Source organism: Cucumis sativus, chromosome 2 (genome assembly GCF_000004075.3).
Source record: "Cucumis sativus cultivar 9930 chromosome 2, Cucumber_9930_V3, whole genome shotgun sequence".
NCBI lineage: Eukaryota > Viridiplantae > Streptophyta > Magnoliopsida > Cucurbitales > Cucurbitaceae > Cucumis > Cucumis sativus.
Genome location: NC_026656.2, coordinates 6,062,626 through 6,084,830, shown reverse-complemented (window position 1 = coordinate 6,084,830; position 22,205 = coordinate 6,062,626). Strand labels below are relative to the sequence as shown.

The 22,205-nt window shown below is 32.1% G+C and overlaps 2 protein-coding genes across 4 annotated transcripts; one reads left to right on the top strand and one right to left on the bottom strand.

Annotated features, from left to right (window-relative positions):
• Nucleotides 1-3,759: 3,759 nt before the first annotated feature.
• On the bottom strand, nucleotides 3,760-9,841 carry LOC101210065 (CBS domain-containing protein CBSX6). 2 transcript variants are annotated; one of them, XM_031880802.1, is made up of 3 exons: nucleotides 9,328-9,841; nucleotides 8,620-9,016; nucleotides 3,760-4,908 (listed from the first exon to the last, which is right to left on the bottom strand). In XM_031880802.1, exons 2-3 carry the CDS (start codon nucleotides 8,961-8,963, stop codon nucleotides 3,975-3,977), a joined length of 1,278 nt encoding a protein of 425 aa, XP_031736662.1. In that variant the 5' UTR covers nucleotides 8,964-9,016; nucleotides 9,328-9,841; the 3' UTR covers nucleotides 3,760-3,974. The 2 variants fall into 2 exon arrangements, with proteins under 2 accessions (XP_031736662.1, XP_004152831.1); XM_004152783.3 differs by having other exon boundaries at nucleotides 8,620-8,995; nucleotides 9,328-9,839.
• Nucleotides 9,842-15,668: 5,827 nt separating this feature from the next.
• On the top strand, nucleotides 15,669-21,427 carry LOC101210317 (probable U3 small nucleolar RNA-associated protein 11). 2 transcript variants are annotated; one of them, XM_004152784.3, is made up of 10 exons: nucleotides 15,669-15,869; nucleotides 18,182-18,308; nucleotides 18,407-18,497; nucleotides 18,623-18,714; nucleotides 18,804-18,897; nucleotides 18,995-19,074; nucleotides 19,447-19,527; nucleotides 20,089-20,188; nucleotides 20,290-20,385; nucleotides 21,085-21,427. In XM_004152784.3, exons 2-9 carry the CDS (start codon nucleotides 18,253-18,255, stop codon nucleotides 20,380-20,382), a joined length of 687 nt encoding a protein of 228 aa, XP_004152832.1. In that variant the 5' UTR covers nucleotides 15,669-15,869; nucleotides 18,182-18,252; the 3' UTR covers nucleotides 20,383-20,385; nucleotides 21,085-21,427. The 2 variants fall into 2 exon arrangements, with proteins under 2 accessions (XP_004152832.1, XP_031737446.1); XM_031881586.1 differs by lacking the exon at nucleotides 21,085-21,427 and having other exon boundaries at nucleotides 15,669-15,860; nucleotides 20,290-20,684.
• The last annotated feature ends 778 nt before the right edge of the window (nucleotides 21,428-22,205 follow it).

Below are 22,205 nucleotides of genomic sequence, written 5' to 3'. Positions count from 1 at the left end.
TTCTCATATTGTTTGGTAATGTCCATTTTGAAAATAAATATATGCCACAAATCTCTTTTAAAATGTATTCATCAATGTTGATTCAAAATCACATCATATTCCTTTTCTCAATGATTTGTAATTGGATTTTGAAATATATGCTGTCTATAATTCAAGTGGTAAGTTTTTATTATTTTCTTGGAGGTGCTAGTTGTTTAGGTTCCTGCCATTTTTATTTATTCCTTTAATATGAACTCTAGTTAATAGTGTTATCAATTATTGTGATGATAGTCCATAATTAAAGCAAATTTACATGATTTTAAATATATTATATTTTTGTGCAAATCTATCATAATACACGTAGTAAAAATGAACCTTATACTTGAGATCAAAGTACAAACTAATACAAAACCAAAGTAGAAGAGTTAGAGCTCACATAACCAAAGCATAAATTTGAGCCAAAAGAAATCATCAAAATCACGACAAAAGAAACCATCCTTAGTCCTTTACAAATCAATGGGTTCTTGGAAGTTCGACATGATTTTTGGCTCAAATTCGTCACATAGCAACAATCAACAGTTCAAAGGGAGACAACATCAAGACAACACTACACAAAATTTGATTTTGTTGATCCAATCAAGTCTCTCAGTCTTGTGAAGTCTTCACATTCACATTAAAGTATCTTTCTTTCTTCTGATGCACTCTCTAATTTAATGATGACACATATCGATCTGCATACTTCGGTTGTAGAAGATTATGTTCTTGACCAAAGTAATTGCTGATTTATTATCAATGAAAATTTTGGTTGGCTCTTCTTATGACAGTCTTAACTCCTTTAATAGATTTCTCAGTCAAATTACATAACAAACACATGAGATAGCAGCCACATGATCTAGTTCACAAATGTAAAAAAATTTGTTGCTTCTTCAACATCCATGTAAAGGCGGTGTTTCCCATGTACAACACAAAACCAGTTGTACTTTTGTGCTCATCCACATTTTCTTCTCAATTGCTGTCATGATTGTATCCTAAGAGCTCATAATTATCAAAAATAGAATAGTGCATGCCATAATTTATCATACTTTTGATGTATCGAAGAATTCTCTTTGCTACCTTCAAGTTAGTGGTTGATGCTTTCTCAATTAAGCGACTAATAATTCCAACTGAATAGTGAATGTCGGGTCTTATGCATGTTAAATATCATAAACTTCCAACCAATCTCTTAAAGATTGTTGGATCCACGCTTTCACTTTTTCCTCACAGTGTGATAGTTGGATTCCACATTCCATGGGTGTTTTGACCACATTAAAATTAAAATTATCCATCTTGAACTTCTTGATCACTTCCTTAGCATAGCATTTTCGTTTTTTGTGCCTTCTTTGAACTTGTTCATCATGCTTGGATTACTACTTGTAAAGATTAAGTTGTTTACATACAAGCACATAATCAATACATCATCCTTTTGAACTTTGACGTAGAGTGCATGCTTATAGTCTTGATGAAACTTCTTTAATATAGATTTTTGTCTATTCGAGCATTTTACGTTCTTGGAGGTTGCTTCAACCCATATAGTTCTTTTTAAGTTCAAAAATTTATCTTCGTTTCTCTCAACTTTATAATCTTGAGATTGTTCAATATAAACTTCTTCCTCAAGAGTTATATCATTATCTATTAGTAATAGAAAGTGATAAAGCTCTATCACTATCTAATAATGATGGACAGTGATAAAGTTCCATCAATCACAATCTATCATTGATAGAGAGATTTTCAGTCTCTACATCTTTCCAGTGAAAACGCAACAAATAAAGAAAGAAGATTTCAAATTATATGCACATCCTCATACAAACAAATAAAAAGCAGAAAAGAAAAACCATATGTACATCTTCACACAAACAAATGAAAAATAGAGAAGAACATCACAAAAAGATAACTCGACACACATGAAGAAAATTTGAAGATTATATAGTTATGTCTATCAAGGATTTAGAGATTAGGATTTGTTTGTTTCATTTTGTGTTTATTACAATTTAGCTCCAAATGTGCAACTGTGCTAGGCGTCAATGCTAGGATAATGAATAAAAGGTGTCGAAACCTACCTATGCGTTGGTAACTCTAAAGATGCATCGTGTACGTACAAGTTTTTCTCTCTCTCCTCTCCAAGGGTAAGATCATTTTTAAAAAAAAATGAAAAAACTTAAACCTGTAAACCTTTGATTTACAATAAATATTTCATGTGAGTGGAATGAAAAAAATAAAAGTTTTAGATTTGTGTTTTGAATGTATTTGTTAATTATTTGGGTTATTAAGATTTAAAAGATATCATAAATGGAATGAGTGAACAAAAGAAAGGAAATCAGAAATGGAATATGATATATGAGTGCATACACATATTGATTAGGTTACGAATAAAAAAGAAGGCATTAAGAAGAAACAGATTGTGAATAGAGACTTTATGGTTGCAATGAAGACACTTGTCCATTGTGTCATCATATACTAAATGTGTGTGATTGTTGGAATTATCGTCTTGCCTGCACATTTACTTTATTTCTTAAACACATAAGGGCCATTCAAACAACTTCCACCCAATAATCTACACCATCTTTTTTACTTAACGGTATAGAATGATCCAATTGAAATTCAAGCTGATTTTCTGAAAATTCAACTTTCACTTTCTCTCTTTGTCTTTTTCGTTCCATCCACTCTGAATTTGATTTGTCCATAATCGGTGGAAAATGAAGTCCAAAATTGAAAATTTCAACAACTTGACCAAGACTCACTACTATCTGGAACTCTACCCTGAAGCCTAATAGAAAATATGATTACTATCAGCTTTCATACCTCATTTCTATTTGATTACCATTATTGGTATTATATGTTTTCTATTTCATCAACTTCTATTCAAAACTCTTAAGACTTATGAGTATTGTCTCCTCCCACTGTGACGATCGAATAACAATATCAAACAACAAAGAAAGGTAATCATATGACAATTAAAAGAGAGCTAGATAACTATTGTAAGCAATTAATTAATTAATTAAAAAAATAAGGTAATCAATAACAATCACACAATAATCAAATTTCATATCCATGTTTGAAATAAAAACAATAAAAGGTAATTAGATGACAATCAAATTACTTTCAGAAGCCTAACTAAAATTGAAAATAAAAACAGTAGAAGATAGTTCGGTGACAATTAGAAGATAATCAAAGAACTATCTCACAAGGCTAACTAAAATTGAAAAAATAAAAAGCAATAAAAGGTAATCAAATTACTATCTCATCAAACTAACTAAAATTGAAAAATATTGTAATCAGATAATTATAAAAAAAATAATCAGATAATTATCTTATAAGACTAATTAAAATTGAAAGAATTATAAAAGGTGGTGATTAGATGACAATCAAATAGTAATCACAAAATAATTAAATCGTTTTAAAAAATAAAGAACGCTTTTTACTTTTTACTTCAAGCGTGATAGCGGATTTGGTCTGGACGAATCGAATTTGTCAATCTTTTTAATTTAAAAATTCAACTGATATGAACTTAATTTAGATAATTTGTTTTTGCTAATGATACAAAGTGATCTTTACAATTAAGTTTAGACTGAAATTAAGTATTTAATAAAAAACTAAAGTTAAATATGTAAATTTGGCCTATACATCAAATTGAAATAAAACTAAGTTGCAAGGATAAAAATGAAATATTTTGAAGCATTAAAATGAAACAAAACCAAACCCAAAACTTGAAAACTAAATACATAACATTATTAAACATAGGGATAAAATGAAAACTAGACTCCAAATTTGTTCATCAAAGAAAGAGAAAAAAAATGTGGTTTTGTGGGAGAGGAGGAATTCCATTACCAAAAATTGTAAAACATTTAAAAGCGATCAAAAGCAACAAGTTTACAAGAAGCTCAAAACTCTCTCATATACACATCTATATATATGTATAGTAAGTACAAATAGCAGTAGAATTTTATGAGAAAAAAGTATTAGCTTTGAATAGAATTTCCAAGCGTCTCGAAGGATCGATTAGCTGGTATAAACGACGTAGGCTGCTTAGTAACAGCAGCTAAAATATCAGCATAGCCCACAACTCCAACCAAAATATCATCATTTTCATCCTCAGTAACCCAAACATGGCTTGCCCTATGGGAAAGCATCTGAGCCATAACAGCAGCTAATGAACTTGTTACTTTACATGTCAAAGGAGCACTTCTTCCCCGGTACATGCTCCGATTGATCCTGAATGCTCGGCTCAACGGGTTGAATCCGATACTTCTACTGCTGAATTTCCTTGCTCGTGTTGCTCCACCACCATTTGCAGAGTCGTTCTCATCAACGTTACCGTTAGTGGATAGATCGGGGACCATTCGTGAGGTCATGTTGTCTTCTACTCCCATCACAAACTGCCCAGCAGAAAGATTGGCTAAAGCCCAAGCAGCAGCCAAGTAATTACATTTCCAGAGTTTGGAGGCTGAAATCTCTCCAATTATCCTGTATTGATTGTCATGTATGTTTTCTACAACAGCAACTGCAACGGGATCATCAGGAAGCTTATGAGAAATATCGATCGCAGGGGTCGAGGCATCAATTGAGCAGTAGTTTGGGTTGATGGCTTCTAGAGTAGAGATGGAGGAAAGAGGGAGAGGTGCAAGGGCACCGAGGCAACCAATAAGGAAACGGATGACGTCTTCTCTTGAGAGACAACAAAACTTATCGTGACTGGTGGATGTGGAAGATGATGATGGGCGGTTAGGATTTAAATTGAGGTTATTGCTGCTATTGCCAGGGGTATCAATGTTCTTCAACCATTTACCATTATAGAGAATAGAAAACCGTTTGCTCATTCCTTTCCATACCACACTTTTTCGGATTAGAAGACGCCTCACTCCTTGCTTCATCATTTCCAATGCGTCAATCAATCTTTCACAAGAACAGTACAAGAGGTTAAATCAATTGAATGCCATGCCCACGCAATAAATAAGGAACAAATTTCTTTCCAATAAGTTTCTTTAATTTAGTTTCTAAGGTCTCTTAATCTACTCATCACAAATGAACTGCTAACTGAAGTCAATGGATAACTTCTAATAAGAAGTCATGCAAAAAAGAGGACTAATAGAGTAAGAACCTACGATCGATATCCAATTACATGTGCTAGCAGAACCAAGAACCGAAGGCGAAACCAAAGCCCTCTGGATCAATGGGCTGATAAAATTTGTCAGCTATAAATAGAGAGAACAAAAAGATTATTTTATTTATTTTGGGTTTTTAAACAGAGATTATGTGCATCACAACTTATCTCATTGGACATAAAAAAATCCATAGATACTATGCACTCTTAGAACTTCCTCTAGTTATTCTAAGAGAATTTGGCCTCTGGACTCCACTAGAGTTATTTATGGACAAATCTCTCATGAATGACTCGGTTCGTGCCATTGATTCTGATTTGAATTAAAGGTGTTTGTGGGTTGGGTCAAGCACTTTTTAAACTCAAACCAATAGTTCCAGTTGTATATTTCTTCAATCAAAATAACCCTCATTGAATAATGAACCCATTGGATGAACCCATTGGATGAACCCACCCAATCCAACCATGAAGCATTTGGGTTGGGTTGATTCGGGTTAGTTGGATCACTTGTTTAAATTTTTTTCCTAAAATTAAGCAAAATGCTGACATATACAAATTTCATTTCATTATTTTCACATATTCATTAAGATTAACGATGCAATCTCAATTTTCATTAAGAAATTTCAAAGTCTAAGAAATTGTTTTAGTAGTTGTTTTGTTGAAGAATAAATTATCCAAAAAAAATACAAATTTAAATCAATACATGTATATATAACAGTTATATGACTAAAAAAACATATGTTTTAAAATTAATACAAGTCCAGGTTGATTCGGGTTGTTTTCTGTGAAACCATGAACAAATACAACCATAAAATTTTCAACTTTTCAACCTAACCCAACCCAAACGGGTTGGGATGGGTTGATCAGAATTTTCGGGTCATCGTATTTCTTGAACACCCCTAATATGATTAACTTGTATTTGGTGATATAGAAGAATACTTACCTAAGAATTAAAATTTACTTCTCTGAGCTTAGTCACGGTGGAATTAATACACCTGATCGGTCGTTTACAGAGGAGAATACCTCTTTGTGTGATGTGTTTTAGTCACTCGGAGCGTCCTTGCTCATTGTACTTTTCCTTCTCAATATTAGAAAACTGCTCAAAGCTTTTGGTTGGTATATGGTTTTGCCAAATTGACATATCCGGTATTCCAGCTTTTACTTTTGTGGGTTATTCTTTCCGCGCTGCAAAATAGACTATCCAGTTGGCTAAACCAATTATTCTTCTGGTATCTCTAGGGTGAAAGGAATGCAATGATTTTCAAGGATGTTTTCTCTACTTTTCATAACTTTCTATATCTGACTTTATTTCATGCTTCCTATTGCTGTAAACATTTTCATCCGTTTGGAGATCTTTTATGTAACTCAACATCTGGTGTTGAGTGCTTAATAATCTCTTGTCATTTCATTCATCAATTAAATTGGTTTGATATCTTTAAAAGAAGAAAAAAATAAGAAAGGGTTCGATGAAGCAAAATAAAGTCTAGGAAAACTACAAAAGACAAAAGGACCACAACTTTCTCACACGTCTTTCAACCACCTGCAATAAAAGCATGAAGACAAGCAAACCAAAGCCTGCTACACTTATCCCAAGAAGGTATATTACATTTTCCTTCATGAGTCTGAAAATACCACAAATAGAGTATAAGCTAGAAAACCTTTTTTTCTTTCCTAATAAGAAATAGAGATGTAGAACCACAAGAGAGTCCAAACTGGAAAAGCCCCAAACTAATGGTTCCTGTCATTGATTCTGACAAAAGCTAATTTGCATAACTGTGAAGATATAAAGTTCCTTTCAAAAGGTAAATCATGCTAATGGAAAACATATAGAATCTGAAGCAACCCCTTTTTACTTTTTTAGCCATTTCCCAATTGTCCGAATTGCTGATGTTAAAAATTCACCCTTGGAGCAGGCATTAAGTGAGAAGTACATTCATTCGGAGTTGGAATCATTTCAATAAGATCTTTACTTTTGGGGGTTTCCGTGCATATTTCCTGGTATTTTATTAAGTCGATCTTATGTCACATTATAAATTCTAAGTGAATTTTTTTTAATTAAATAAAAGTAGTTTCAAAACCCTGTTTTGATTTATTTTTTGTTCCTATAATATGACTAGTTTTTCAAATGTATCATATAAAGTGAGAACGTAAAAGGAACCAAAAAAGCTAAATTTTTAGAAACAAAAAATCTAAAATAAAAATGTTATCAAATAAACTCTTACTTAACAGACAACTACTCTAGTTTTTTTAGTCAAAAGCATATGAGACGAGCTAAACCACAGTGACTTCAGACGCATTACCATATTTCTCACTACATCAGTTGACAGTAGCATCATTTGATATTGGAACATGATTATGCTACTTACTTTTGAGTCTAGAGGCTGTTCGTCCTTAATTGGGTTGCATTTGTGAAAATATCCGATGCAAGTCTTGAGGAAGTAAAGAATCATACTAAAGTAGTTTTAAGTAAAGAATCATACTAGAGTGGTTTTGCGTCAAGTGCAATCGATTGTTCTTCCTTTATAGATTTGTCTACCGTAACTCCACTCAACCAAAAAAGTGAATTACATACTAAAGTGGAGTTACCATACAAACCTGAATATCTATAAAAACGAAGAGGCAAAGAGTTTTGACTGAAGCCAAAAGGTATCCTAAGAGATTGATAGCACCACGACCCAACTAGACACAGCCATCATAAATGGTTCTGGGAAGCATACACACTTTTACGGTTTGGACAGATACCATAAATGGTTCTGGTAGTTTTCTCGTTGTTCTAAGATTTATCCTGCATCCTTTTTCTTAATCCTTTCATATTTCATGAAAAGTGTCTATGTTTCTAGATAAATGAATCAATCTCCTTCTTTTTAGTCTAGCTAGTACGTATGTCTATGTATGTCTGTTTTCTTCTTCGTTAATACAATATTTTCTGGCGAGAAAACAGAAAAAGCCAACTGCTCAATCTACCAAACTGTCCAAATCGGACAAACCTAATAGTAATATATCACAAGATAAAGTTATAACTCATACCATTTACATCTAAAAACTATAAGCTCAAACCTATCTGCTAGATAAGAAGGGAGAGGAAGGGGAGAATATAGCCATGAATGAAAAGGCTCTAAGAAGAATAAGATAAAGAAGAAGAAAAAGAACATAAAAAGAGTAAATCTGCACTTTGCAAACAGAACTTTTTCTTAAACAATCATAACGTATGAGGCCCGTAACACAGAAAATAGTTATGTAAAAGCACATTGATTGGAATAGGATCAAAATTCTGGGGAAAAAAAGTAAAAAAGAAATGGTATAGACTACTTTTGGAATCATCCAATAGAAACACTTAAAAGTGCTTTCAGATCAGACAAACTTCAAAAATCCATCAACCAAACGAAGAACCAACCTCTTAATTTCAATCAGATGATCTATTAGAATTAGAGGAAAACAGAAAACCAGAGGCATTAACATATGAAACTAGGAACATGTAAAGTCAAAACTGAAGCAAAGAGGCTAACCTTGTTGCAGGATCCACCTGCCTCAACAATGAATAATTGGGAACGACAGCCTCCGAAACCGGGGCCTTCATTGCCCTTTCTTGATCCTCTAGATTCTCGGATCGAGCCAAAAATGCAACAATATCCAAAGAAGAGAGAATTCCCACAAACCTCTGCTGTTTCATTTCAGCATTCTCAATAATTCCCACATGAGTTTTCCTCTTCCAAATCGGTACCCCACACTCCGTCGACTCTCCGATCACCCTAATCGCTGTTTCAATCGTCTCCGTCTCATAAAACTCCGTCATCTCTGGCTTTCCTACTGTCAGATCCCCAACCACATGATACAGAAACACAGATGCCATGATAACTCTTCACCTCTCTGCAATGAACCCAACTGAAATCAAAAGAAACCAATCTTCAACACAAATATCGTTAAATAATTATCAACAGGACATGCAGAATACTATGTTCCAAGAAAATCCAATATTAAAAATTAAAAAAAAAAAAAAAAAAAAACTACACTATAGCTTCCCAACGATTTAAGAACCACAAAACGAAAAGAAATGCAAAGATTATTTACATCATTTAGGATTTCAGATCCAACAGAACAATTATTGAATTTAAAAAGAAAAATTAAAACCCCAAGTACAATAATCAAGATTACGAGAATATTAAATTAAATTCCGCATATAGCAACAAAAAGAAAAAGGGCTTAAAGGAAAGTACCGAGGGTCGCTTCGTTAACTCTCAAAAATCTCGGGAACTGAACGGTAGACAGAGAGAAACCGGAAAACCCGGTGAAAGAGGCAAAAGCTATAAAAGTGAATGAAGTAAGATGAGCAATAGATCAAATCGAGTAATGGGCAATCTATGGAGACTCAAAAACGAAGAGAAAAGGGAATAATCCGCCATTGATGATGAAGAACGAGGAAGGAAGGAAGGTGGAAAGAAGGTACAAAGTTAATGCCCATGAAAAATCGACCAATCAGCTCAAACCCACCACCCAACAACAGAACAAGAAGAAGAAGAAGAAACAGTAAGTGGGCAGGTTGATCAATGAACGCAGAAGAAACCGGTCATTTTGGTGATTAGTAAGAGGACAAAGAGGTGGAGGGAAAATGTTGATTACTGAATTATTGGGAAGAAGAGAAGGAGGAGGCAAAAACAGAGTTGGCAATCAATCAATGATGTGGAAACATGAAGGTATGCGTTATTTCTTTTTTTTCTTTTTGTGTTCTTTGCTATTATTTAATGCCAAATGGGCTCCGTTTTAAGCCACAATGTCACATGAGATCTAAATCATTTATGATAATATTAACGTGGAAATTAAAGGGAATTAGAATGCGTCCAAAAATACGAATGATTGTTTTATGTGAAATATCTTTTCTAGTCCCTTTCACAATTCTTGTTAGTTGTATCAATTATTACTTTCCTAATCTTTTTAAAATGGTTGAATAAAATTCGCGATGGAACGAATCTTACCTAATGACTCACGAATTACAAACTAAAAAAATTTACTATAACGTTGTATTCTATATGTATGTTTTATATTGATTGACGCTCTATTTTGAAGATCATTCAAATTCAATTTAAATACATTACAAGACTTGTCAAATATTTAAGTGTAATTTGACCGAATTGATAGAATTCAAGGTTTTGATATTTCTATAAGAATAACTAATGGTTTGAAGTGTTTTGAAGGATGTCGTAGATTTGAATAAAAGGGTTACATATTAAAACATATGTAGGAACCAAAAAGAGATTATATTGAAAGGAATTAGCAATTGATAATAATGGTGTGTGGACTAGAGATGTTAGGAGTGAGTTAATTGTTGGGGCAAGAACTACTTGTGAGAGTTGGGACCAAAGGGATATTTATGAAACCTTAGTTATGCAAGTAATTGGATACTTAATATTTTAACCTAACTAACATCAAGCACTTCACTTTTTTTCAATAGGACCACATTTGTGTTATCTCTCTCTCTCTTTCTTTCTAAGGTCTATTTTGCATCATTTATGGATCAACTTCAACAAAATTGTGGATAGTAAACCTCAAGCAAAGATGGACTAGTCAAGATATTGATCGAACACAAATTTATATGGGATATTTTCTCTAGATTAATGGAGAATTGTATTTGAATCTATTCATGATCTCTAGGGTGTTTTTAGCATTTGATCAATTTAAACTCGCGTTACAAATGTTTTAAATTTAAAATAAAATATTTTTAAACATTTGAAAAACTACGAGGGTAATGATCCAAACTTTTAAGCTAAACTAAGGTTATTATTGAAAAGGAAAATTAACAGACGACACTTTCTTAAGAGAGGAAAACTAAATTCTTATAAAATATATCTTCCAAAGACATAAAATTTGTAAAAATAAATAGCAAAAATACTGTGAAAAGATGACACGTGGGTTTTAACACTTTTTAAATGAAGAAAGATAAACAAATTATGAGACAAAACCTTAAATAAAATTACTAAAATCAAAATATATAAAAAACTAAAGAAAAAAAATAAACGCAGAAACAGAACGAGCCCCATATGGCATGCCACGGGTCCTTTCTGTGGCTCACTAGCTTTCCAGATCATCTACCTTTACTTGGAATATTAAATATAGAAAATAGTTAGTATATAAAATATACCCAGTAAGGGACTCACTACTGGTCCCACTAAGTGATCTGTTAACTTCTCGTTAAGAACACAATAATAATGTTGTGTGTCCAATAGAACACACCTGGGCGATGAGTGAGATCGTACGAACACTCCTAATCATGCGAGTGATTTCGTAGGAACATCCCTAATCGTTCGAGTGATTGTAGATACACACTCCTGAGAACTTGTAAAAATACAAGTTATTGTAGCATTTTATGTAAAATAATGAAGTCTAATCGCATGAGAATATAAGAAAACAAGGGAAAAAGTAGGTGAATTAATTAATCTGTGAATAACATTATACAAAGGAACCATGTCCCTCTTTTACTGCGTTTTAAGTGCTCTTATCGCACGATTTTAGGCAACAAAAAAAAAGTGAAGCTCGGCAATATAACATTTACGGAAGGAAATGTGTTCAACTATGTGGAAACAAGCAAGCATTAATGACACGTGTTCAAACAAATTTGGTTGGCACAAAAGTCAGAAAAATGACAAAATGACGTCTACACGACACTAATACAACTTTTCATAGCATTAATGACACGTAGGATGTCATGTCAACGTCACTCCTCGCCTATAAATAGAGTCTTTCACTTTAGAACAAGGAACCCTTCCTTCTTAAGCCTAAAATCTAAAAAAGAAAAAATAAGAACTAACTTATTCTTTTATTTTAAATTCAATTGAAATAAGAACTCATATGTTGTCGCCTCTCACCTGAAGTAAATAAGAAGCAAAGCTTTATCAAAATCTGAGAGTAAATAAATAAGTGGCAATAAGAGTTATAATTGATGAGAGAAACGGACTCATAGAGTACCTATGATTTCTCACTCAACACCACCTAACGCAAATAAATAATTTAACTAATAAAAGTTTTTGCAAAAAAAAGAAAGGAACTAAGAATTTTTTAAACAGCGGTCATTTCGCAAAAAAGGAAAATAAGATTTTTTGAAAATGAACAATGGTATTTTGAGACTTAAACTTGTCGCGTTTAGAATCTAGAAATATTTTCAGTTTAGAGTAGGCAAAAAAGAGAAGACATGCTAGAATGCGAGATAGATTATAAAAACATTATGAAAGGTTTAGCGATGTGTACAAAAGAAATCATGTTTAGAATCTTGAGTTGATGTTTAAGGACAAGTATTATTTTAAAGTTAGGATGTGATAAATTGTAAAAATATAAGTTATTATAGTCTTTTATGTAAAAAATGAAGTCTAATTGCATGAGAATAGAAAAAACAAGGGGAAAATTGGACGAATTAATTAACGTGTCAATAACATTATACAAAAGAACTCTTTCCTTGTTTTAGTGCATTTTAGTGCTCTTATCGCACGATTTTAGGCAAAAAAAAGTGAAGCTTGATGATACAATGTTTATGCGAGGAAACGAGTTCAGCTACGCGGAAGGAAGCAAGCAAGCTAGGTGATATGAGGCACTAGCAAACAAATTTGGTTGGCGCGAAAGTTAGAAAAAAGATATAAAGACATCTACGCAGCGCTAATACAACTTTTCATAGCATTAATGACGCAATGGATGTCCTGTCAACATCATTCCTCGCCTATAAATAGAGTCTCTCGCTTTATTTATGTACAAATTGGTCGGAGAGCAAGTTCCTTACATCGTTCGTCTTCTCCTTTCCCCTTAGTTTTAGGTGAGAGTCTTGAACAAAAGAGAGTGAGAGAGAGTCACCCTTTCATCTTCCCCCTCACTGATAGGCAAAAGTCAAAGCCAAAGAGTATGAGCAATTATACTCTTAGGCATAACACTTTCTTATGTATCCCGTTTTGTATTTTTATTGTACTGTTTTGTTAGATGTACCTCATGGCCGGGAGGCCTAAAGTTATTTTATTTAAAGCAACGCATTTCTTCTTCCTATCTCCCATTTTTCTGTTACTTTTCATTTTCAATCTGTTTGGTTAACTGTTATAATTTTTTTGTTATAAAACTCGTAGTTTGTAATCATATTCTGTTCAATAAAGTTGTTATTGAGAAATTGAATATTATAATCTTAAATCTAATAAACTAAGTCTCGAGACTATTTTTTAGTAAACTTGAACTTTATATGGAGACATAAATGTGGATCAAGTTTGAGTATATAGCCTAAATAGTCTATAGTATGTGAATAATGGTTGAACGCCTTATTTAGAGAAACTATGGATGCGGCCCTCTTTGTAGTAAGTACAAACGAGGTGATCCGGAATCGTTCATATGGAAACATGAAATAGGAGTCATCCTATGTAAAGTGTTTCTTTTTTTACTTATTATTACTATTTTCTTTCCTTATTTTGTTCATTGTTGTTATGTTTCTTTTCTTTTTTTTATTTATTCACGTTACTATCATAATAATTATTATTATATGTACTTAAATGTATAATTAAGGTGAGAGATCATATATTTGAAAGTCCAAGATTTGATCTCAACTAAATATTTTTTAATTAATATTTCTTAAAAAAATATTTTTATTAGAAGACTATTCCTATGACGAGTTTTAAGAATTTTAAGAAATTGTACCAATTTCTCACGTCTTTTAGGTGAGAAAATTTTCTTAACATATTTTAATGGATGTAATGCTCTCCACTTATTTTATGAGATTATTGCTTCAAATATTAGAGTAATGAAGATAAAATAAGATATAAGTTTTAAAATAAATTAAAAAATATTTTCAATTCAAGATTTGAAATTTGACCACTGTTTTCTAAATTAGTGTTGCGGGATGCTAATACTTTCAATAAACACAAATGACTTTCGAACTCAACTCTATTTTTCACATACCATATTTTTAAAAATTGTGTATTTTATTTTGGTGTTAAATCATATCGTAAAAAAGGATTGTTGCCGATTTCTATTTTCTTTTAAAACTAACTCTTTTGAAGACGTTGACCGTTTCGCGTTGTCTCGGGCACGTGGCAACAATCTATCTTTTAATAATATTTTTCACTTTTCTTGACGTCGTGCTTTTTCACGTCACTGTGGTTGGGGCAATGACGGTGTGTACATGCATGGCGTCGCGAAAGCCTCATGCTCTCTCGACGTCTTCATGGCAACGTTGCCATATTAGACCAATGTTGACATCTTTCCCATTGCGTCATCAAAAACATTTTCTTACAACGTCGTCTATCCTGACACTTAACGCGGCATCGAGATATCTTTGATTTCATGTAGTGTTTCAAATTTAACTTTAGTATTCCTTATTCATTTTAGCTAGGAGCATTTAACTTGAGATAATATATATGTTTTTCTAATTGTATGAGATTCAATTCATTTAACGTGAGATAGTATATATTCATTTTTTTAATTGTAAATATTTGGTTTATTTTCACTTTTCCATATGGAGTCTATTTATTTTCATTTTTTTTATTGTTATTGTTATATGGTCTTGTACATTATTTTTTTCATTACATATGTTCCTCGAGTTTTGTACAAATGTTTCTACGTCTTTTTTTCTATTTTTTAATTTTACAAATTCTATAGTTTTTCCGAAAATATACCATTGATTTATTTTGTGTGTTGATAAACATATTGAAAAATGAAACTATACATCTCATATATTATTTGGTATATAAGATGATATGTTGTAAAATTGTTATATTCATGCACTTATTTGGTTTAGTTATTAATTTTAGATATATATCATGTTTATATCAAATAGAATTATAACAATTATAAATTTTTAATAAGTTACATAACAATAAGATATATATTTTACGTACTTTCTCATATATACACATTTATATTTAATTATTTTACACATATAGACCTCATATTATATAAGAAACAATTGTAATAATGTTCTATAAATAAAACCTGGTATACGATGTAATAACATTAATTATATTTCAATTTTTTTGTATGCTAACGTATATTAAATGTATAGTTTTAAATTGAGTTCAATGAACGATATTAAAAATATAATTGTTAATTTAGAAACAAAACTTTAAATATATAAATAATATTGTCCCATAAATATAGTATATTCGACGAAAATTATGAATAGTATACCTAATTGATTTAGAAAACATAGTTTTTATGAATCTTGAGACGAAATCTATTTATGAACTAAAATATTTGATACACTATAACTAATACAGTTGTTCGAATAGTTGAAAAAACTATCGTATAATATGGTCATACGTATAAGAATATATATATAGTAAATAAATACAATGAATTTTGTATAATTTTTTTTATTTTTTAATTAATAATAAAATTAAATTCGTCCTAAAAAATGTGTAGATTTTAAGATCGAAAATAATTGAGTGTTTAAACATTTGAATTTGCAGTCAGATATCTTTCTTCTTTTTTAAACCAAAAAGTTGGTTTGGTTTGGTTCTTGAACGGACTACAATCCGACAAAACCGATCCGCCAATCATCCCGGTTATCTTGAACCGTTTTCCTCAACTCTCCCTTCGAATTTTTTCTTCTCTCCTACAAAACCCTCCCGCCCACGCCTCCAACAAACGTCCACCGCCCTGCGCATCCCCTAAACCGCACCCTAGCCTTTGCCTCTTTCACAAACTACAGCCACCTAGCCTCCTTCTCAGATTGCTCAAGAACCGGAAAGTGAAAGCGGGGGAGAAATTTGATTTCAAGTTCTCCAACCTCAAGGCAGTCCAAGTACTTCTTCTTTTGTTTGAAAGTGTGAATCATTAATATTTGTTTTCGTTCTTTATTCTGATAGTTTTTCAATGAAGGGTCTAAGCTTATATGACTTCCTCAAATTTTTTCTTTTGGGTTTAAGGAATATGCTCCACTATGATTTGGGCTTTTTCATTCTGATTAATGATGTTGCAATTAATTGAGGAAAGTGGTTGTAATGACTGTTTTTTATAAGCAGTTTCAGTATGTTTTAAGGAATGACCACACCGTCTTCAGTCTCGGCATTAGAAGATTGGTCATCATTTTGCATCCGTATTTTATTTGATGCTATTTTGTTCTCCCTATAGGTTTATTTATGAATACTTTTTAATTCATTTATCTTTCTGATAAATTCAATTATGGACAATATAAGATTAGGTGATAAATCCAATGGCATTTTTCGTGGGGGACTCAACTAAATAAGTCATGCATTCTTCATTCCCCCAGTTTTATGAAGTAACATGTGATTGAAGAAAGGGAAAATAGTTAGAGGAAGAAGGTGTGGAATTAAATGAGAATTCTGTAAAAGTTTTCCTGGACTGTGAATTTGGGGATTGCAATTGTGTATATTAATCTGTACATTAAATTTTAGGATTTTTTAATGTATGTGAATGTTGTTGGTGAACATTATTCTTGTGTACGTTGGAGTTAAGTTTTGGTCGAAAAGTGTTTGTGAGATAATTTGGAGTTAATTTGTGGTTGAATGAGATTAATATTTTGGTAGAAGTGGAGGTTTGTGACTAAATATTGTTGGTCATTACTTTTTTTTAACCTTTTTTCGGTTAATTAGTGGTTGAAATTTTGTGGGATCTTTTGGGGAGAGGAAAAGTAGAGTTTTTCGCGGTGTGAAGAGGGACCTATTGAAGTTTGGTCCTTCGTAAGGTTTTAGTTTCACGTTTCTGGTTGGACTTCAGTTTCGAAGACTTTTTGTAACTATTCTCTTGGCAATATCTTATTTGGTTGGAAACCCTTTATTTGTACGCCCTTGTTTTTGTTTTGTTTTTTTTTAATGAAAGCAGTTGTTTCTATGAAAAAGTATATGTAATTGAAATTTTTGGATTCTTTTTATGGATGAATGTTGTTGGTGAATTTTATTGTTGTGTACATTGGAGTTAAATTTTGGTTGAATAGTGTTGCTTTGATAATTTAGAGTTAGTTTGTGGTGGAATTATATTTATATTTGATTTTATAGGAGTGGACTAATGGATTGTAATGAATTAGTGTGTACTTCCTATTAACACACTTTTAGATTTGGAAAAGAAGACTAGCCAAAACAACTAATTACCTATAATTTATTCATTTGTTTAATCATAACAAGTACTTAATACAAATTACAAATGTATGAATTTTAAGACTACGGAATTGTTCATAATTTGTATAATTAGGAAAGGAATTCTCATTTCTTCTTTCTCGTTCTCAATAGTGAAAATTACTCACCAAAAGTAATAGAGATCCAAACTTGTTTTCATTTAAAATGAGAATCCAGTATCCACTCATCAAAAGCCGCCAAAGTAATATTATCTCTTAGGGTTTCTTTCTTTCCATGAAAGGTTAACAACTTATACATAGAAGTCACTCATCAAAAGCCAAGCTAATATACTAACTTAATTTTACCACAAAAGTTCCGTTGCTCATATGTTTTATAGGGTTGATGAGAGGTTTCAAATTAAGTTAGAACCTATGCCTAAACCTACTGACATTGCTTTTGACATATGAGAATGATCAAGAGTTGTCCGTATAACGCTGATAGCTTTATAAATCATACAGTGTTTTCTTAAGAAAGCCTAAACCCTTTCATCTTCATCTTCATCTCATTCTCACTCTCACTCTCACGTGCTCCACCTCCTTTTTCTTCTTCTGCTGCTGTCTTCTTTCACTGTGTCTTTCTGCCTTCTGCCACTTATGCAATTTTTGCTTTTATCTGTCATCATTCTCAAAGTAGGAAATACATGCACATGTGCAAATACCCTAAAAATTTATGTTCGTTGTTGAATAACATTGCTCTCACAAGTACCTGTAAAAGGCAGCATTTGAATTCCCCTAAACCTGTCTAACTGTTAAATCTGTTAGTAGTCATTCTCATCTGTTAGAATATCAACTTTTTTTCTTCTTCTAAACTTGTCGATAGATGTGGATTTCTCTGGTTTCGGGATTGGGTATTTGATTTGTTATTTAAAATGGTGTTCTATTAATAGAAACTTTGAATTTAATCTATGATTTTGTGGAATTTGGGTTGACTGCCTTCTTAACAGTAATATTAACTTACGTGATTGTTTTATGTTTTGGTGTAGGGAAACTAAGACTTAGAAATCATTATTTGGTTGTACTTGCACATCAGTTTCTCGCTCTCTTATTGATTGCAATGTCATCCCTAAGGAATGCGGTTCCTAGACGGCCTTACAAGGAGCGAGCTCAACCGTAAGTGATTAAGTTTTTTCATGGTTTTTTGTTTCTTAAAAATGGAAATTTCAATGTCTGACCCCTTTTATTGGTGATGGGCTCCTGTGATTCATTAGGCAATCTCGGAAAAAATTTGGACTTCTTGAGAAACACAAAGATTATATTCAGCGTGCTAAGGCTTTTCATAAGAAGGAAGATACTTTACGGGTAAACTTTGAAATGCCTGTACATCTATTTTCTAATGTTCAGTGAAGGAAATTTTTTGTTGTTTACTGCCTTCTATAAATGTCCGTGATTTGGTTGTTCTGTATTTTTTATTGTTTGATTTTCAGAAACTTAAAGAGAAAGCAGCCTTCAAGAATCCAGATGAATTTTACTTTAAGATGATTAGGACGAGAACAGTTGATGGAGTCCATAAACCAGAGTAACGATCTTAGATGATTTCTAGCATAAGATGAATTTCAGCTCTTCTCTTCGTTTCCTTATGTCTCTTGATCTTTATATATTGTATAGGAGTCATGTTAATAAGTATACTGCAGAGCAACTCATGCTGATGAAGACCCAAGATGCAGGTTATATACTTCAGAAGATGCAGAGTGAGAAAAAGGTGGGTTCTTTCGTTCCTTTAGTAACAAGGATTGCTTTGAAAAACTTGCTGATTTATTACTTTATCTAATATATCAAACTTGCACTCCTCTGTACAGAAAATTGAAAAACTGACAGCAACGTTGCATTCTCTTGACAATCAGCCATCAAATAAGCATCTTTACTTTGCTGAAGACAGGTGTGAGCACAATTTGAAACTTTTTCCACTTTTCCAAATGAAAACGCATGAAATAATTCTTGGTCTGCAAACAAATGGGTGGAATCATATAATGTCCACTTACAGTTACTATACTTTGGGTTTCAAACAAGAGCGCGTCAGGAATGCATAAACATAAGATAAATTTATGATAGAGGGCCTTTTTTACACTAAAGATAAATATATACCAAAGAACTTTTGATGCTGTTGGCCTGTGTCATCTTACTTCACAAAAATGCATTCAACCTACTTATTTTACTCAATTTTTTCTGGTGAACCTGACTCATTTTCTCCCTGCAAACCCTAAAGCAGTGAAGTTATTTATGTTAATAAATCATTGTCAATTACTTGCAGGGAGGAAGCCAATGAAATTTTATCTCGTTCTTCTAAAGGATTGGTGGCATCATCTGAGGCAGTTCCTGATAGTATTAGAAGGTAACATTATTACCTAGGATACTGACTGCTGCATGTGAATCTTTTTATTTACAAACAGGGCACTTTTATTTGATCCTTACGAGTTTATGTAAATCCCCTCTTCAATCATAGTTGATTACATAATTTCAGGGAGAGCCCCAACGGATCAAAATGAATTAGCCAACAAATAAACTTTTTCCTACTCCTTCACCTCCATTGAGTATTTTCCACTTCTCTTTAATGACATCCTCTGTAAATTATGAGTACAATAATCGAGTTCATTTTAATGAAAATGAAAGGCGTGGGTTCTAATAATATGTGAGGTTGCATTTACATTTGATTTTTTTTAGTAGTTGGACATTTGGGATAGAATCATTTGCAATCAAAAAAGTTCTGGTCTAAACACTTAATCTTCTAAAATCGACTAGGTTCTCTATCCGATTATGACTAAGAGGTTCAATTTTTCACTTAGCAAGTGGTATATATTTTACCCCAGAGGGACTTTCATTCCAACTGCTCAAGATTGTTGCCGATTTGTGTGGTTTCCTTCTTTCATTAGTGATGCTCTTTTTTTTAACACAGGAAAACCATTTCTTCGTACAAAGAATTGGAGGCAAGGAGGAGTAGAGTAAATGAACTAGAGAAACTTTATATGGATATGACACTACAACAAGAATTAAGGGTACGTTCTAATGTGCTTTCACCTGTTCAAGCATGGTGGACAAGTAGACTGTGTTAAAATGATTATTGAATCTGATATGTGATGATGCATGCTTATATCAGAAAAAGGGTCGCAAACGTAAACTCCGAGAAGATGAACTTTCCAATCCAACTTTGAAACCTGTATATAAGTGGCGGGCAGAACGAAAGCGCTAAAAGGTCAACACTTTTGCTAGCTATATAAAGTTCCGATTATTCTAAAAGAAATTGCTATATTTAGACAACATCAGATTGTCAAGTTTGTAAAAGTTTTGTTCTTTGATGTTGCTTTGCGATGGTCCATTGCTCAGGAAAGAGATTAAGGTGTATTTGTAATGACTCTTGAAAAATGTTTTTTCAACAATGTCAATCTTCGTATAGGTGATTTGTGAGATGTGGTTCTTTGGTAGATAGCATGCTTCTTCATAGGACTCGAAGGGTAAAGTTTTTGTAAATGCACGTAACGCCTTGTTCTGCTTGGGTTGAGTTCTTTTTTTAGATTATGTATTAAATAATTATACTTTAACTAATTGGTCCAATTGAAAAATTGGTAGTACTAGTAACATTTTTTTTTGGAAAAAAATTGCTAGATGGTTTACCAAATGGACATAGGTTGCCCTTCCCTAATATCTAGTTAAGTGGTGTGTTATTACTGCTATTTCTTTTCCTTTCTTAGACTTTCGGAATCATTTGAACATTTCGTATGAGTCTAGTGATTGTTTTTCCTATTTGGGTTGTGTACTTTGACTTCAACTCTCAAGAATTGAAGAACTTGGAAAAATTCAAGACCCATAAAAATGTGATCAGTTTTAGTTTCATATTACAGAAAAATAGCACTTCAAATTTCTTAAATTGCCCTTGTATTTGTTTTTGTTTCAGTCCCTTGCCCAAGCATAGTTTGCAAGATGTATTTGCAATTTCCAAGGAAACTGAATGAAGCATTGTTTGTTTACCATACAAATGCCTTGAAAGTTGGCTGAAATCACAAGGACCTAAAATTTTGTTTTCACAGCTAATGAGTTAAAACCATGCTGTGTTTCTTCTGGAACGAAGAATGTAATCAATTTTTTGTTGCTGATATTTACTGTGGAATATAGTTTAAAACGGGTGGATAAATCGAACTTGGGCTTTAGATGTTGTAATGTTGTAGTTTTACGTTCTAATTTGGATCCTGGGTTTCAAGATTTATTCTTTTAGCTGAGGTTTGAAATTCCGTTGTCTATATCAAGGTCTCAATTTTATATAAATATTGATGCCAATGGAAATATAAAAGTCTCTAGAAATTTTGGCTAACCTTACGGAAAATGATAGAAATTGTTATAATTAGCTAATGAGTTGGATTGTCGTTTAATTATTAAACTATAATGGATCATTTTATTTAAAACACAATAATACAAGATGTATTTGATATTGGTTTAAAATAATTTTTGAAAAAAGATGAGGTTATGAAATAAATCATTTTAGAAAAAACACGTCCAACCAAATTTTAAAATAAATGTTCGTTTGGTGTTTAACGAAAAATCTATCTCAAATAAATAATTTATTTGTCACTTTTAGAAGTCCTTCAATGATTCTTATTATGAGCAGAACATTTTTAGCATTAACAAAATCTACTTGCCCATATAGATCAAAACTAAGCAACGTAGATATTGCATGCATTTAAGCATTTGATTGTTTGGCTTCTAAAATTAAAGATAAATAAGTCACTGAGCTTTGTAGCTAAAATAGAATTAACCCACTTGTAATGCATTTCAACTACCTCTATCTTAATTGCCAATTGAATCTCTTTATTATATATATAGATATTTTGTATCTAATTAAGCTGAAATAAACTGCCATTGTTATGCTTTCCTATAATAATGAATTTCAAAGCAAATATGGTCAAGTAACCAAGCATCTACAATTATACAATAATCAATGCCAAACCAAAAACAAATTAAAATGTTTAGATTAAATGAAATTAAAACAAAGGTTTTGCACATATTACGATAAACGATTCA

Bases quoted from the DNA above. Each gene is read 5' to 3' on its own strand.
- LOC101210065 (XM_031880802.1), bottom strand. From the start codon at position 8,963: ATGGCATCTGTGTTTCTGTATCATGTGGTTGGGGATCTGACAGTAGGA. The intron at 4,909-8,619 runs GTTAGCCTCTTT...TTCTTGTGAAAG, and splicing joins CAGGTGGATCCTGCAACAAG to ATTGATTGACGCATTGGAAA.
- LOC101210317 (XM_004152784.3), top strand. From the start codon at position 18,253: ATGTCATCCCTAAGGAATGCGGTTCCTAGACGGCCTTACAAGGAGCGA. The intron at 18,898-18,994 runs GTGGGTTCTTTC...TCCTCTGTACAG, and splicing joins AGATGCAGAGTGAGAAAAAG to AAAATTGAAAAACTGACAGC. The intron at 19,075-19,446 runs GTGTGAGCACAA...AATTACTTGCAG, and splicing joins CTTTACTTTGCTGAAGACAG to GGAGGAAGCCAATGAAATTT.